This window comes from Anabas testudineus, chromosome 17 (assembly GCF_900324465.2).
Source record: "Anabas testudineus chromosome 17, fAnaTes1.2, whole genome shotgun sequence".
Taxonomy (NCBI): Eukaryota; Metazoa; Chordata; class Actinopteri; order Anabantiformes; family Anabantidae; genus Anabas; species Anabas testudineus.
Genome location: NC_046626.1, coordinates 11,909,351 through 11,927,782, shown reverse-complemented (window position 1 = coordinate 11,927,782; position 18,432 = coordinate 11,909,351). Strand labels below are relative to the sequence as shown.

At 39.4% G+C, this 18,432-nt stretch overlaps 1 protein-coding gene across 2 annotated transcripts in view; it reads right to left on the bottom strand.

The window, feature by feature from the left end:
* The window catches only part of arhgap21b (Rho GTPase activating protein 21b), a 34,803-nt gene that overhangs the window by 8,887 nt on the left and 7,484 nt on the right, over positions 1 to 18,432 (bottom strand). For both annotated transcript variants that reach the window (XM_026374129.2, XM_026374130.2), the window contains exons 3-13: positions 17,132 to 17,305; positions 16,950 to 16,971; positions 12,046 to 12,138; positions 11,542 to 11,620; positions 11,406 to 11,460; positions 6,099 to 7,665; positions 2,832 to 2,978; positions 2,416 to 2,518; positions 2,263 to 2,308; positions 1,504 to 1,629; positions 1,106 to 1,405 (exon numbers count right to left, since the gene is read on the bottom strand). In XM_026374129.2, coding sequence (XP_026229914.1) covers positions 1,106 to 1,405; positions 1,504 to 1,629; positions 2,263 to 2,308; positions 2,416 to 2,518; positions 2,832 to 2,978; positions 6,099 to 7,665; positions 11,406 to 11,460; positions 11,542 to 11,620; positions 12,046 to 12,138; positions 16,950 to 16,971; positions 17,132 to 17,305 — 2,712 coding nt within the window. The remainder of the gene's footprint in view (positions 1 to 1,105; positions 1,406 to 1,503; positions 1,630 to 2,262; positions 2,309 to 2,415; positions 2,519 to 2,831; positions 2,979 to 6,098; positions 7,666 to 11,405; positions 11,461 to 11,541; positions 11,621 to 12,045; positions 12,139 to 16,949; positions 16,972 to 17,131; positions 17,306 to 18,432) is intronic.

The following is an 18,432-nucleotide window of genomic DNA, read 5'->3' as shown; positions in this document are numbered from 1 at the left end:
GACCCAAAAGACAACAGAATGGCTTCAGAAAAACAAAATCCGCCTTTTGAAGTGGCCAAGTCAGAGTCCAGATCTGAACCCAATATAGATGCTTAAGGAATGACTTTAAGAGAGCCACACACCAGACATCCAAAGAATATGAGAGAGCTAAAGCAGTTGTTCTTCATGACACACCAGCATTTTTTTGCGTTATTATTTTAGTTAATACTCTTGACTTAGATGAAGATCAGATTGCGTTTTATGACAAATGCAGAAAACCGCGAAATACTTTTTCTTGCCACTGTATGTCTAAGGAACACAAGCCTGTTTATTTAGGCTCACAGGAGCATAACTCATAGCAAGGTCTGATGCTAAGTCGTCTGCAGTGTGATCATACTCAACAACAATACATAATCAGAAGATCATGCAAATGCTAAAAATACTGCATTACATAAAATACTGGGGTAGAAATCCTACAGGATTGGATTCTGATGTACTGATCAGTGGTCAAAACTGTCTGATAATGGAGGGAGGTTTACTGCAGATTTTTACTACCACAAGAGTCGGTATACTAAATTTTATACTATTTCCTAACATTTCCATGTAATCATGTGCTGCCAGACCACCATCTGAGACACCAGAATGAATTACTGCCAGAAGATATCAGTCACACAAGGTCTTGCTGAAAGGCAGCTTACTGATTGGCTCACACTGTGAAATGGAAATTCCCTAGCACATCCAAAAAAGTGCTATGTGTTGTTTTTGCTACCTGTGTAGAATATGTTTCCAGTAGCACCTTGTTTTAGCTTTTGTTAGGAGTTTAATTAACAAAGGCTGTAACCCTTTACATATTATTCACGCCTCCATGATATTCCATTCTAAGAAAGGCGTTAGTTTCCTTTGTTGCTAATGTACTGGGTGTGCCTGTAGTTTAGTCTAAACTTGCTTGTTTTTCTTGCAACTGTAAACAACTAACCATACTGCTAATCTCTGACCTGATGACAATTACTGGACAGACTGACTGCCATCCAAATAGCCATTTTAGCTGGGAAGTAAAGTTCTACTACTAATGTTGGAGTAATCTTGACTCGACTACATTCACAACATGAACCTCACTAGAACACACCTCTTCATCTGGATTACTGTTCTCCTGAATGACTTTGATCCAAGACAGCATGTCGTCTCTCCCCTCTGCTTGGAACAAATACTCGCAGTCTGAGGTGGTTAGTCGCAGCACGTTCTTGCGCCTTGTATCGCTATAGGAGATGTCAATCAGACAGGCCTCGATGCTGATTTGGAGAGGTTCCTCGTCCGATTGCGTTGAAACATGAGACAGAGCATCCTTCCTGTCTTTGTAAAGGGTAAGTGTACGACCTTGTAAAACAGAATACATCTGCTTCCATGATCTCATTCCCCCTCCAACACGCTACAGAGACAGACACAGGAGAAAAAGAGAAAAAAAATACTATGTCTTTGTCTTGCTATTTAATGAAATCCTACATGTGCAAGCAAAATTAGGCCTACCTTATTTTTATCTGTACCGAGTTGCCTAAAGTTAAGCAGGCCTTCTTTGGAAGAATCAGCAAATATGTTTGAAGAGGAATCCCTTCGAGATCCAGAATCCCCAGATGATTTATGTCCATCCAGAGCCTGCAAGCATGAATACATGCCATTTATTTCTGGCATTATTAGCTGACAGCAAAGTGTGACATAAAACATTGGGAGAGTAAGAGTGAAAAATAACATGCAACAACAACAACATTCAGAAGTGGAATAAATAGGAGGATTTTAAATCATCATCAACAACAATACCTGATATTGGACTTGCATCTCAAAACACAAGTTCAGTAAAGATAAGTTAAAACAGCACCAACGTGTCTGTTTGCCTAAAGCCACAAGGCCTAAACTGTGTCAAGAAACACATAACACACCATGTCTTAGAAGTTTAAACCATAATTTATATTACAAAAAGATTAACTGTCATAGGTTTGTCCATGTAGGAAATTTAAAGTTGTGCATCTTCTGTAAGTTGCAGAAATAAGGTTTCACCAATATTCTGTAAATCTTTGGTGTCATGGCATGAGTACAAGTATGTACTTGTGATTTGTTTTTTGTTTTTTTTGTTTTTTTTTTATAAATTTCAAACTTCTTTCACTTTGACATTAAGGGGTATTTTTTGTAGACTTTTTAGGAATGCAGTTTATATATACTAGCAAAGTATTCAGAGATTTAGAAAAACACAAGTAAGCCTGGAACTCTGACAATAATCCCATAATTTCTCACCTTTCTCAGTCCCCTGAAACTGGGCATATGCTTAGTGGGAGTCCTCCTAAAGAAGCAAAATACCAACAGAGAATGTCAGATTTCAAGTCATTAATGAGCCCACACTCAATAAAAAAAAGGACAATTAATGATCTATTCCTGGTATACACTCACCCTCTACCCTCCTCCTGGTAGTTATCGAGACCCTCATCATAGGATTTTGACCTCTCAGTTTTACTTGCTGTTTCAGACTCCAGCAAAGCACTTCTCAGGGACTCTATAACATAAGAAATTATGTTATTTATAATCCATGTTATGAGTGAACATGGTCACATTAAACTGTCTGAGGCTTTGGTTCTAGTCTAAAAGACTCTCTTTGAGTCTTTTAGACTCAATGCTCTTTCTGCTCTTTCTGAGCATGTGAAAATGGGAATGCCTAAGAAATACATTTAAAGATTAACTCATCACTAAATCCAAAAATCCAAAAGATGAAACATAAAAATTAAAGCCTATAATTTCAGTGAATTGTACATTGTTCTTATGGAGACAAACATCAACTCACGTATCAACCAACCAACCAAACTGTTTACCTTGGTCATGTGACAGCTGACGACGAATGGCAGGGCATGGTGAACTTGGACTGGAGGCGCCTGTAGTTATAGATGGTGCAACAGATATCACAGCAGAAGGTGGAATAGGAGCAGCCTCCCGGTCGACACTGGGGCTGACTGGCTCATCTATGATGAGAATAAAACATTCAGTCAAAAATGATATATCACAGAAAGTAAGTACATGTTGTGTCAAAGGTTACATGTGTGAATATTTAGTGTGTGTTAACATGTTTTATCAAACTAAAAAATACCATAATTTGAAATTTTGTGTCCCAGGAGATCTTTATTTCAAAAATAATATCATCATCTATGGCAAAGGGTCAAAAACTATTCTTTCAGCAATTCCCACAGCTAGCATGCTACAACACAGGTGAGAGTGGGAAAGTTCATCTTTTTATGAGAGAAGGAAGTTCTCTACTCTTGGGTACTGCCCACTCCTGGCACTTCAAGCCTGACACAGCTCATAGTATAAAGCTGCTCTCTGCAGCCGATGGGCTTTTGGAGCTAAATTTAAAAGCTAATGTCCTAGTTCCTGCCTGTACCCATCATTCAAACGGGGCAAAGGAAAAAGGATGTCACCAACTCCCTAACTGGGCTTTTTGGGCTTCAGTTCTGCACATTACTAACAAACATTTTGTGGTAACAACTACAAAGTTTCCATCTACTCTGTTCAAAACATAAGGTTTCCAATCTTCGCTACAGTTGTCTGCTAACATCAAAGTCCATAACAAATGCTTGCACTGAAGTTTTGCATACGAGACACAAATCCATCAGAAGAAAAAAACAACTCAGCTTTAATTTGAACAATCCCAGTGCACACAGGCTATACACCAAAGCAGCGACAAAGGCAGCTTGGTAGAGTAATACCAGAGGGGTTCTGCCACAGGCGCAAACTGTTCATCAGTAATATCATGAAGGTGTCAAGACATACTCATTCTCTTGGTTTATGTACAGCTAATTGAGATATTTTTTCTATTATAAACAGCACAGCAATTTACTTCAAAAGACTAATGGAGCAAAAATGGGTTTCAAAGTGTATCCAAAAATGAGACAATTACACTAATTTACGAGAAAAGGAACATGTTTTAAATACACTGTAAAATATAGACAGAAACACCAAGAACTGCCAACTGAAGAAGATATAAGAAGTACAACCTCCTGAACCTCCTGATTAACTGAATAAAATAATTAGGATCTGGTCTAAAGGACCAAATGACCTCGCACAGCTTAACAGGCCACTGAAGAAGGCCCCGCAGTCTGCTCAATCAGGGTACTGTTCTCTTACGCTGGGGAACAAGGTCCAGAATAGTGGTGTTCATCACTGTCACTGCTCTGTCTGCACCTGGATGATTATGCCTTTTTAAACAACCCACATTACATGGACCAGTGAAGGAGCAGCAGAGCAGACACACTGTTAGTGTTGTGTAGTACCCTCCCTGATAGTGGGTATTTTGTATAACTCGAAAATATCTGATAATCTATTGATTCAAGACGAAAACATGAGTTTGGGGGTCACATTGCTTGGAGTAATGAAAGATACAAAAAGAGACCTCTCTCAAACTCAGACAAGCTTCCCTTAATCAACAAGTTCACACAAAGACAGATGGACTATCTCAAAACTAAAAGGCATTTCTCCAACCCAGCCCCATTAACTAGCAACTTGCAGCATAGTGCCCTAAAACTTAACCCTGAACTACGGCCATCATCATCAACATCTTTATGTAACAGTAAGAGAACCATAGTATTATAAGTATGTATAAGTAGTACTGAGTTTGTTTACCATACACACCTCTGTACCCTATAAACTGACAACTATGTGTCTAATAATACTACTGGCAACTGTGTGCTGATTCACCATTATTATAAGTCCAAAATTAACTGAAGTCAGCAGGGGTCTTCACCATTGAGATTTATGAATTGGGAACCACTTTTAAATTAAATCTGTTATATAACACATGCTACACTGAACAGTTTCAAAATGACCCAAATTTAACTCTTCTGCTAAGGGTCAAACTAAAACTTTACAGTACTGTCACTATCTATGACCCAGTTTCTCCATATAGTACAAAATGTTTTCTTAGTGCACTTGCAAAAGTAGATCACCCAGCAGAGACAGTTTAGGTTAAACAAGCCAAAATGTGCTGACATACACTTTAAAAAAATCTGTCTGACCATTTCTCTACAGTCTTATTATGCACAGGTAACACTAAGACCTAAAACAAATACTGAAAAAATATTATAATTACAATTATTTTTAGATCTCTCACAGTTTCATTTTCTCACATTATGTGTTTTCACAGAAGGACTGTTGAGAATATAGATATATGAACATGTCTTATATATTCAACCTGACAGAAGTATCCAAAGGACATACAAGAAATGTAGAAAATACTCCATCTGTATACTGTTTATCCTCCAGCAATGTAACTATAGCAATGCCCTCACCAAGACATGCCAATAAACACACTGAGCTCCATTAATTATGAATATTCCTCACTGCTAAAACGATAACAATAGATTCTCTGAAAGAAAACAAGACTGAATACACACACAAGAAAATCTCACACACAGTGTAGACATGTTTCATCTAATACAAAGCAACAAAAACATTGTTATTTGGCAGATGCAAAATCATTATGACAACTTTTCAAAGGTTATGAGTTAAAATGTTTCTAAAGCGGCAAACATTTATGTGCATGAAACAGTTGTTTTATAGATGAAAATATTATCAGGAAATGCATCACTACTTCTGTAACATGATGCAATCCATTCAGAAGAAAAAATACATCCAAGAAGCAATGTATTAAGGAGAAATTCATCATATTCCAAAAGGCTTAAGCCATCTTTCATACCGCCCCAGTTAAGCCGAACATCCCACAAACCCTCCCTGAATGCCACAAAACCCATTTAATAAAATCTCCCCAGGAAGATTAATTTATTTGTGAACATCTCCCAGCACTGTACACACACACACACACACACACACACACACACACACACACACACAGACACACACCAATAATACTGTAAATCAGATTAACAGTGAAACCACAGTGGACCGTTAGTCTACATGCACCACAGTCAGTTTTCCATCCATCTATTTTATACAGATTTTTATTAGCAAGTATGGTGGAGGTCCTTTAACTAGTTTTCTCAGCACTTCTACTGTGCCTCATGTTACTACTGCCTGCTGACGTTGCCATGACGACGTGAACCGACAAGCTTTACAACTGATTGTTCTCTTACCGATGAATGGAATAGAATCCAGAGACTCATCTAGATTGCTGGAGCAGGAGTTGTGACACTGCTCCCCAAGGCGGCGAATGTGTATCTCTCGACGTGCATCGTTGGGTAGCCAGCATGCCGCCACTTCTGCTGTGGTATCTGCTCCGTCGTCGTTCACTGCCAGGATGTAGGAATGATGCCGCAGTGGACTGGGGTTCTTTCCAGAGGGTGGCTTCTCTCTAAGAACGACCCCGGTCTCTGTAGGGCTTTGACCGTTGACCTGACTATGTGGGTCTAGCTGGGGCGGTTTGAGGATGCTAGGCCTCTGAGGCATCTGTTTCGGAGTAGAGCATGAAGAAGATCTGGGTCCTACCAATACTGCATCTCTTCCTGCCTCAACAGCCTGCATGGTTTCAGCCCGCATCCTACTCTGGACTTGTTGGGGAGTGAGGCTTCCTTTGACTAAAGATCTTTGGTCAGCAAAAGAGTGTTCAGCACTTGTACTCTTCCCAATACGCGAGATTCTCTCTGAGAGCATGGGCGAGGAGCGGGCCTGAATAGAATCTGGTCCTTTAGAGTAGAGAGAAGGACTGGGTACCACCCTCACACTACTGCTGTATCCAAGAGACGGCCGGTAGGCCATAGCATGTCTGGGCATGGACTGTCTGCTGGGCCTCATACCTTGGTCTGCCCTTCCATACCCTGCTCTCCTTTCACTGGGCCGTGCCAGCTCCGAAGGTTCAACATAGTCTACGGAGTGAGCCCGGGCTTTGTGCAGAAGGCCATCTTGGGATGCACTTCGAGGAGGCCAATTCATGGCATGACTTATTCTCTCAGCATTGCTCATGCGGTCCTGCGAGGCACTGCGTGGGGCAATCTGAAAGTGTGATGGAGGTCCTTGGTATGAGCGTTCGTGGGAAGTGCTCCGTCGTCGCATTCCTTTAGGACCCCAGTCTCCCCAAGGAATGCGATGAGCAGCACTGAAGTTGGTCTGACTGGCAGCTCGTAAACTGTCCAGTCTCTCTTGGATAGTCCGACTACCATGGGAATGGATACCTTTGTTGTCAATGTACTCCCTGTATGTCTGGTAAGTGCGCCAATCGATGTTTTGATGGTTGGGTGGGTAGTGAGGTGCCGGAGCTCCATATGGAACCATTCCTGGACCACCGGGGTAGACATCAACCTTCTGTGAGTGAGGATACTGGGCCAGTGAACCAGGCCTTCCCCTGACAAAGCCAGGGTCCATGAAATCTATCCTATGCGCAGGACCCATGCGTCCCATATGGGCTGCATCAGGAGGAACCACAACAGTCCTCACACTATCGTTGCGCATGCACACTGCCATCTGGCTTTTTGGATAGGACTGAGGAGGAGGAGGAGATGGGGGCACGGTGATCTCTTTACGGTACCCATGGTCAGAAGGTGCGGTTGACCCTCGGCAGACTTGCCCCGCTTGGTCAGTCACCTGGGCCATGCCAGTAGGCTTACAGTCTACTCTGGGGTAGGATACTGGGGGTGGGTCAGGAATGTGACAGGCATTTCCGCTGTAGCTGTTGTGGCCACGAAGGTAGGCATCCTGGGAGTAGGCCTAGACACAAAACAACAAAAAAGCAATGTTGTAATAGATACAAGTGGAAGCTGCATTCTCAAGTGTGTGTAAAACTGTGCAACAGTGAAGTCAAGTTTTTACAAATGCTACTGGATGGACGTGTGTGGGTAGTGCATGTTGCAATATGAGTGTGTGGAGGCGTGAGCAGTTCAGGGGTGTCAGTGGTCTTCATCTGTTCCTTATTTAGAGTTCTCGTGGTAATAGTCGCTGTTCTATTGCAGAGGATGGTACAATATATAAATTAAAGTAGAAAATATGCTTCACTAATACTGATGGTGGTGTGTCAAACAAGATTTCTTTGATGATGACCCTTGACCAATACTCCTGGAACTCCAAAAACTGTGATTTTAAGTAATGTTATTAAAAACAAACTGTAACTGTTATTATCATAACATGACATATTTTAATAAACATGGTAGCATAAAAATGTACGTACAAATGGGCATTAATGTTGACAGGTAACCAGTGTCTTCTTTTACCCACTGCTGATTGACAGACTGTAAGCTCAGACAAACAGGAGGTTGCTGATCCCTGATGATCTTCGCTGAAGAAGGCTTATACTTCTTCCCTTTAAATACAGTAGTAATAAAATCTTTTCCTAAGTACGTAAACACATTTTTGACACGTGTAAAAGGTATGAAGACTTTGAACCTACTACAGCCTGGTGTCAAATTACAAGCCTAGATAAAGCTCTATGTTAAACAATCAGTGCCAGGCTCTGTTACTCCCTTTGTAAGCATGAGTGTACAGGAGAGTTCAGAGGTCACTAGCATTTATTATTCTAATGACACCTGGTATTGAGGATAATAAATGGGCGAGGCTTCACAGAGATGCCAGCTGAATGTCGAGCTTGAGTGCTTAATCTAACAGGTACTGCAGGCACAGTGCATCGGCCATTTCTACAGTCTACATGTTTGAATCACCAACACATAGCTGTCCATTAAACAGTAATTCAAGGCAACCAAGGAGCAATAATGTAAAACCTCAAGAGTACATCCTTTAATGATGATGCTGACATGCATGACACATGCAAAATGACACAGTGAGCAACACATGTCAACATCAAGTGACTACCCAGTCAGATTTTAGCTTACCAGATTAGTAGTTTCCCAAGAAAAAGGCTGCCGTTAGAGCATGTGAAAACAAGAGCGTTAGGGAATCAAGGGAGAGAGGGTGGAAGAGAAAAAGATGCCAGCAGAGCAAAATCCACACATTGTTAAGAACGGAACAGATTCAAGGAGAGGATCTGAAACAGCCATAGCAAATGCCAGGGCTTGACAATCTAAAAATATAATAGAGCTGCAGCGGCAGTACAGAGGGATGAAGAAGCAGAGATGTAACAGTGGTTGTCACGTTACAACCTGCCTGTGCCAGTCTGTCCTGGGTGAGGTGGCAGGAGCAGAAGCTTGCCTCTCATGCTGCTGTTAAGTCGCCATGGTTCTATCCATCTTCAGCCAGATTATTACGGTAACTGAACAAGGTGCCTCCAGTCTATGTCACTCTCTCCCTCCCTCTGCTATTGCTCACATAACAGCAGCAGCTGCTGATTATACATTCAGCTGTGATGGTACGGCTCCCCCTCCCCCTCCTTCCCCCCCCCCCCCCCCGTTTTCCTTCAGCATCAACCAACAACCTTCACAACACAGGGCAGTCAGCTGATTTCATCTACTGGTTTCAGCTCATCATTCATGCTGTTCCCTCTTTTTTTCCCTTCTCAGTGTTTCCTCCACTTGCCTGGCACAGAGTTCCCTCCCTTTTCTGCTCCCTGAATGTACACCCTATCTGTGTCTTTGCTAAGCAACTGCTGCCTGTCTCCAAGCAGCCAGCGTGTGCTGCCTCCTACAGTCTCATGTCATCCGCTTTCATCTCTGATAATTCTCTTGTTTTTTCTGGGCAGCCTTTATCAGCCTCTGCTAACAGATTTTATTTGTGTGGCTCCTGGCCATTTTTAGAGCAATACTGTAACTAGTGACATGATGTGTAAGATTCAGGGACCGTGTAAATGGTTACAGAGGGACGAGAAAGACAGAGTCAGAGAAAGGGAGGAGCAATCTTTGATAAGGGGTGGAGTCAACTGGTTATCAAAAAGGAGAAAATTCACCAACAATAAATGTAAAAAAAAAATATGAACAATGTTTGATTGTCTGTGATATTACCAGTCCGGTTTTTAATTGATGGCAGAATGTTATATATACACACAGTATATGTAGATGTCATTTTATTGATAAAAACATAGTGTTTTATATGTTTTCGACTGAGACTACTTGAGACAGATAGAGACAGGTTGCATATTTTTGGGAGGCAGTGGTGCTTAATAATGTATGTATTGATATTGCCCTTCCAACTGCGATACTCAACAACTCACTGAATTACCTATCAAGTTAATTATGCTGATTCAATGCAGCCATAAAAGGATCCACAAGGGAAAATTCCAGGTAAAACAGCCCGAGTCTTTCATTATACAATTCATAAACATGCTGTCAAATAACAATAAGCCCTTATGTTCCTCGGTATCCTGACAAGCACTTACTGTGATTTGCTATAGATATAGAACAGATGAGTGCACCTTCACTTTTCCTGAATGTGCACAATGCATAGTTGCTGCCAACAGCTGCCTGCATTAAAGGTTAATGATGAGATGAGTCTAGTCTCTAAAGTGCACACAGGTATAAGGGCTCATGTCTGCACCTGAAATTGATTTGGAGGGTGCAATCCACCAAATATTATTTATTTATTTATTAGCACAACACCAATATGTGTAGCTTAACTATCTTGGGGATAGACTTACAGAACAAGAGCCAAATTATTGAATACTGTTTTATAGAGATCATTTTTTATTTGACAATTACTAACTCAAGTTTATAGTTTAAACTACTTGTCCTTTATATTTACACAAACAATTAGCTTCCACCTAAAATGCCTTTTTTAATGAATAACTTTAGTCCTTAGCTTAACCAATTAAACATTTAGTATAAGCATATTGTATGAGCGCTTCCTGAGCTATTTTAAACTGCTGTGGAATTTAAGAGTCATCTCCAGTTCTCCAAACCACCTACTCTGGCGTAAAGCAACTGTATTAGTCAACTCCTTTCTTGAAAGCAGTGATCGACACTGCAACCATAATGAAATAAACACAACACTTCACAAAAAAATACACTTTAATTCACTTGGATTTCTGTTTAAATATGTATTGTAGGTGGCAGATACACACTGCGCAAGCATACGGAAGACTTGAAGGTATAGCCAGAGTAAAGAGTACAGAAACTGTTCTACCACTTAGTTGTTTAATGTAGGTCTACTCTGTAAAGACTTAGGTTGACAATTTTCAGTAAAACAAACTCTTGTGCTAAGTTAGAACATATATGCTACGTGGATGGGGATGTATATATTCCTTAATAATGACATGTCTTTGTATAAACTTTCTAATAGGCAGTATTGGGCCATTTCAGCAATAGTGTCAGTAACGGGTTTGGAGGACAGAAGTGCTGCTTTGGCCTGATTAGGAGCCCTAAATAAAGAGCTCTGACGGGATAGGTGGGCTGCCTGCATCTTATGACTACAGTCCCAGCACTTTAAACTGGAGCAGCTCTGTGAGATCACATGTAATGGAAATTATTGGAAAAGCAGAGTGTCAGAGCAAGGTCAGAGCTTTTTTTAAGAAGTGGTAAAGTTTGGAGTAACCCTCATTTATAAAACACAATTATAAAAGATAAACTTACCAGCTGAAGAATGTCCTCATCTTTTGGCATCACACAAAGTTCAAGAAAGTCTCCACTGTTGAAAAACAAAAAGAGATTTAAAACAAGGACAATGTACCGACTAATCAGGGTCATCCATAAAAATTTTAAATCTCACCTGTCTTGGATCAAGGATATAACCTCACAATAGGCTTTCCCGATTATGCTTGCTCCATTCACCTTCACTAAGCGATCACCTATTGGCAATTAAACAAAATATATAAATGTATATATATCACCAGTAACAAAGAGGTGCAGTTTAAGATTAAGCTGTTAGACTAAAAACAGTTTACAGTCTTCAGTGTTGAAGGGTATCTTTATGCACTAAGCCATAAAAATCACTGTGGTAACTACATAATACAATTTGAAGAAAAAAAAAAAGTGCTTCCCTACAGCCTTGGCTTCTCAGCAGGAATACTGTCAGGACACTACTGAAAACTGCTCGCCTTGCATTTTTCTCCTTTTGCTTGCAACACTCTAAACATCAGTCTAATAGCTTAGAAGAAGTTTTCTGGTTATCTGTGTATCGTTTACAGGACTGTGTCTTTGTTGTTGTAATGTCATGACTTCTGAGCACTTAAAATCAGTCTTTCGAAGAGTTTGGTTAATTGATGACCTTTACCTGTGCAAAGCCCAGCTCCATGAGCAGGTCCACCTTCCTTGACTTGTTTCACAAAAATGGTGTCCATCGGTTCTAGCCTATTCCGCTGTCTCCCTGATGATAACAAAGAGAGTAGTATACATTATACCGAATGCATATATGCATACTACATTGCACTGCATAACGCATAAAAGTATATGAAATGTTTTAAAAAGGTGACTAAACAGACACAAAGATTTCCTATGGTAAACAAACCTTGTTTATTTCTATAATTTCATGAGTAGGTGGTAAAATTGTAGGTAGGTTTATTTTTTTTTACTTAAACACAAAGCACGGAAATTAAGACTCTAAACAAGTACCTCCTGTTCTAATACAAGCAGAACTATGTTGTTGGTTAATTTAAAACTCTTCATCTACAAGGCGAGGTGAAAAGCTGTAACTCCAGAACCTATGAACGAGTATTAGACTGAGCAGTTTCAAGACGTTCAAGCGAGAAAAGATATCTGAGGAAACTCTGGTTTGTCACAAGAGTTGGAGGCAGGTGTATTAAGATTATAAGATTCAAACAAGCCGTGCTATTGCCAAAATCTGCCCACATTACAAGATTTTTGAATAGACGTGATCACCAATTGGTTCAGAAAAAAGAAATTTCAATATTGGGCAACTGTGTGGTTTTAGAGAAGTGAATAAAAGCAATTCAAGAGATGAAACCCTGTTTGCTCATGCTGCTCCTGTCTCCTAGCAGCTGTGTGGCTACAGGAAGAAAAGAAGGGGGTGAGAAAAAGAGAGACCAAGAGAAGGTAGAGTGACAGTGTGCTCAGCTGCACAACTCCCACTCTCTTCTTATAAAGTGAGAAATAGCTCTGAGCACAGCCAAAAGTGGCCAAGATCCTTTCCCAGTAGTTAAGATTCTGCTAGTGAGTCAGCATACGATGGCTCACAAATCACACTGGATGGAAAGGCCATCATGATCACAGGCGTGATAGTTATTGCATCAATAATAAATAATTTGTAAACCTTCTGAATGCAGAGACAGTTGCACCTACGTTTTTCTCTCTTCCACACACAAGATTACTCATGCAGAAAAACATCCTGGAGACTACATGTTATGCAATACTGCAACAGGAGTTCTGTACAACTACAGTGCTGAGACAGGTTCCCTCTTGTGGCAAACACTTGGATTGCATTACTTTTTACCCCAGTGTTGCAGAATTCATATATAAACCAAAAGGGAAATTTGCGTGGTGAAGCAACACTTGTTTGTTTGTTTGTTTTTTATTGCTTTGACACTTTAAAGAACATGAGATGTAACGTAAAGATGCAAATTTTCATGATTTAGTGTTTTGTGTACCTCAAATTATAACAAACTTAATAAGCAACAACTGCAAAGTGCATCACAACAGTACTGTACTCTAAGTCAGGCTGACTTTTAGACTGACTAAAACTTTTTTTTCCCCCCCTTTCTTCACACTTCCAAGCACCACCCAACCATAGAAATGATACATAGACTTGCCACCTACCAAATGCAGTTCACACCCTACCACGTTTAAAGAAGCATAACATTATCGGAAATGTAAACTGACCTAAAGTTAGACCTGTAATGTGAAATATAACATTTTCCTTAGTGTCTATAATATAGAGACACAAAAATGTTAGAGCATTCCTTTAAAACTAAAGAAATTCCTGTCCAAGAAACATTGCCAGATTTCATTTGCAGGATTTTAATCACTTGGCAAATGGAGAGCTGCTGGTTAAAGAACATTATTTGCCTACGGCTGGCTCATGTTTATTCACATGCACTATAAAGCTATTAAAGACGATTTCAAAATATTATTGCACAATAGTCTGTAACAAAAAGCTAAACTGGCATGGCCCAATTTGAACAATTTCAATTTAAGAATAAATTAATAGGGACGTTTTAAAAGGACGTTTGTATATAATGAGCACCTTCAGAAGAACACAAAGTAAAAAAGACACATGCAACAAAAAGCCTTTTCTGTGAAAAAGAACTGAGGCATCGGGGAGGGAACATTAGATCACAAATGCTCCCAAACTTGACCCCAGAGATATGACAGAGAAGCCTTGTGCTGGGAAGCAGCAGACTATAATATGATAAGAGAACTGACAGTGGTGTGGTTCTGTGTACAGAGAAGAATGGTACAATCATAACTATGATGCAATATTTAAAAAAATTAATCCATGTTTTCTTTGATAAATACTAAATATAATCTGAATGATGACTTCAAATTTACTTTTTTAGCATTCAATGATGTTAGTTATTTTTCCACAGCTTAGACATGGGAGATGAAAATGATGACATAAGCTTTATAAAAAAAAAATAAAATTACTGGAAACATTCTGGGGGGGCGGGGGGGGGGGGAGTTTTGTTTTTTGCCGTTGATACTCTTGTCATTACATGTCTCACATGATGACGGTGTCTTTTTCTTTTTAAATAAAGCCTTTTCTTAAACCCTGGCTCTCTGCTCTAGTCAAGGATACCTTCTAATTTTTGTCTTATCTCTTACATTATTTTGCCGTTTACCTATGCTCCAAGTAAAAATGACTAACCTGGTAAATAATTTATGCACTTAAACGTGGTTATTTTATATGCACGCCTCTATGCTATGCTATTAATTTTAGGTTAGGCAAAGAGGCTACTTGATTATACTGTCTGCCTGTGCTTTAGAGGAAAGATTGATATCCTATGCACTAAACATATATTTAATTTATTCTAAAGGAGGCAAACAGTGCCAAAACAACCGATTTACACACAAAGCCTATTCAAAGTATTACACTGCAGTTCTTTATTTTCCCCTTTTGATGTCTGTCTATTGCAAGCCAGCATTTCTTCTCCTCTTGGGTGGCACTGTGACCAGGCTAGCCCAAGCTGGACTGAAATTAGACCTGGTTGTCTTTCTTTCCTTCTTCACTTCTGGCTTGTTGCCTTGAGCATTATGTAACTTCTAGGATTCTTTAATATTCTCTGGCTTTCTCAATCCAAAGCAGAAATTCTCCCTCAAGTGTTTTCTACAGCATTTTAGCTTTTAGGAGAAACAGAAATGGTGGCCATTATCTTCCATCTACAGCCTGTATGTGATTCACAGTGTACATTCATCACATACAGTCCATACATCTGACAAGTATGTGCTGCTGACCATGTGACTGTGTGCTGTAATCCAATGACTAGTGTCTCCACGTCATACAACACAACATCCCACATGATCTGTTGCACTATAAAGTTCATCAACGTATATTTATCCCTGAACAATAGACTTTGCAAACATCAGTACTGTGCATATGATGTTGTATTTTAGTTATTGTAATCAGTGGTTAGAGTTTTCTATTAAAAGATTTTCAGTCACCATTTTAAATTTTTAAAAACACAGTCAGGTCTCTATATGTACACTTAAAACAGTTTTTGCTTACTGTAATCATTCTTCCTGTTCAAACTGACCATTAAATAGATCCTTTCCTAACACACTGTGAGTAATGGCAATAATCACAGTCCTCCGGTGCAGAATGCATTCTGCACAAAAAGACTGTAGCTTTGAAAGATGCTAAGTCGATTTGACAGTTAAATCCTCATTTTCATCAAATAAACTTAAAAGCACATTAAGGGATTTTGAAAATGAGTAAGGTTTATAGCAAAGAAAAATAGATTCAATGTACATGTAGGCACCTGACCGTTGTTTTAAGACAGATCTGCAAAATAGTTTTATAGCCATCTAACAAAAACCTGTGCCTAAGTGATTATTGTGTAGCATGTTAGACATAAATTTCAAATGCCTGTACCTGTTAGAGCACAACATATTACTGGTATTTGACCACGTAAGGCATTTTCTAATAACCTAATATGAATACATATACACGCGTCAATAATATGTTAAAAATATTGTGATACTTCATGAGCATTCACAATTACAACAAGCTCTAAGGAATGTTGGAAACAGATTTATGGGTTTTCCCAACTTGTTATGAACAAAGAAGTTACTTGTGCATATAATAAAGCACTTCCACAACATGTGCAAGAATATATAGTTGCTTCAGATAGTATGCTGACCCCTTCACTTTTTACAAACTTTTTTGAGTTATTAGATTGTGAAATTCTTTAAACTTCATTCCTTGGATTTGTCCTGACATGCTGTATGAATTATGGAACTTTATATTTACAGGTGTGTTAGTTAGATTCGCCGCAGGGGCATCCAGAAAAAGTTGTGGACACGTCACAGGTAATTTCAAGAGCTACAGAAAAGAGTCTATATTATATTATTATTAGAGAGTGTAATTTGATGGCAAAAGTATTTTAAAATTGAATCTACAACACAATACAGTGTGCAAAATGTAAAGGGATCTGAATCCTTCCTGAGGCTACAGTAAAGGTCTAACAAATTCCAGTAACAGTAAAAACCATCATCTCATGGAAGTTTTGTTTTTGTTTTTTTATAAATTTTGTAATACAAATCTGAAGGGTTCTGCTCTTCAGCAAAGCAGGTGTGATTTCTATCAAATGTAATGTGTGATTTCATTTAATATGAATCTTTACTGTTGAGTATTTTTGTTTTTTCAGATCATTTCGGAGACATTCTTTCTTTTGGGAATGGGAACATTTGTCAATCACACATAATCCAGTAAAAATGAAGGTCATCTCAATCTGAAAGCCTTTCAGATGAAGAAGAAAAGAACAAAGTTAAACAATATGATGTGGTGGGTCAACGCAGGACAAAAACAGGTGGCACTGACCAGACCTTTCATGTCTCCAACAAAGGTCAGTGATACACAGTAGCCACATTGTTCTCAGTGCATAAGGAAGCAAAAAGAGCCAAAGAGAGGATGGATTAAGAGTCATTAGAAGTCAGAGGCGCTGCTCTGACTCAGCAGTACTGAAGTGCAGGCATGAAAAGAAACAACCAAGTTTTTCTGCTTACCTCTGCGGCCATGATCTTCTTCCTGTGAAATACAAAGAAATACTCTAGTGACTTTGTTGCTTGTGGTCACAGAAATAATGTATCAGGTTATTGTTGATTCAGTGTTATTTTACTTAAGAAGTAAATACGAAACTCAGCAAGTGTCTGACGAGTTTAACAACAAATACAATGCTGCTACTCACTGGGAAGCAGTGCGCGGCCGATTCTGGTGGGTACACGATGAAGTGCCGCAGGGTGAAACCGAACCCTTGGGATGTGCGACGCAAACGCACTGTTTTAGGTCTTGGCCATGAGAACGGCTCCTCCTCTGTTGGGTACTGCGCTGCAGGAGAATCAAACCACTCTGGAAGGTCACTCTGCAAAAAGAAATTTAAAGTCAGCAGGTATAAATTTCACATCCACACTGACAACAATATAAGATATCGTGCCTAAAAAATGTAGCTGTGAAATCTTAAATCTGAAAGTGAAAAAAATGGAAAACCCAAGTACTAAAATCCAAAAACAATGTTACTAAAATGTAAGCCATTTAAGAAACTGCCTTTGTCCGTGGAAATGAACAATAATCTTAGTTAACAGTATAGTCAAAAGTAAGTGTCAGTCGGGAAGGGATCAGAATTTAACATAGTTCAGAAGACAACATTAGTAGTGGCTGTACAGCGTTTACAGACAAGTTGTGGTACTAAGTTTTAAGCGAATAGAGGATGGTCAGCTCTTTGGCTTTTGACACCTACTACTATGCATACTGGCTATTACTAGACTCACACCTTTGTGGTCTCACGTGCAGCAACTCCACACCACCCTTTACTAAGATCCTCCTACTCCTCATATCGTATTCCTTTTGCAGTACAACTTTGAGAAACGCCTCTGTACTAGGTCTTGTATTTCAACACTGAATAAAGTATTTTTCCTCACCCCGTCTCAAACTAATGCTCCCCCTCCCCCCAAAGCACAGACTTTCACCCACAATGTGAGGAATTTGATGAGCTTGCATTCACACTATCTCTGCATGGACAGATATGTTGAGTAAAATGTCAGAAAGTCAGAGTGAATTACCTGCATGTTAACATAAGCAGTGCTAAAATAATATAAACATTTTGCAACAGATTTGACCACCTGTCAAGATAAAAAAAAACAACTCAGAGTTGGAATGAAAAGAGAAAATAAACTAATGTGAACATTTCTTCCACATAATCCAGCCAAACCACATTTCAAAATACAAATGTGAGCAACAGTTTCCTCTGAAGATGTGACAGAATGAACATTCATTAAAAATATACCGTGTGCCTGGAGGTGTGTGCCAAGTTAAAGCATGTTTCACTGTGTCCTTTGCACAATGTTTTATGCTTCGCAGCAACTACCTTTTCTTCTTTTAAACATTTTTTTTAGAAAAGCAGTAACAAGCCATTTGAATCAAGGTGTATTTTAAGCAGCAGCCTGAGCTCATAAGCATTTACAAGGAGTTTAAATGTGCATCCTGTAGAGA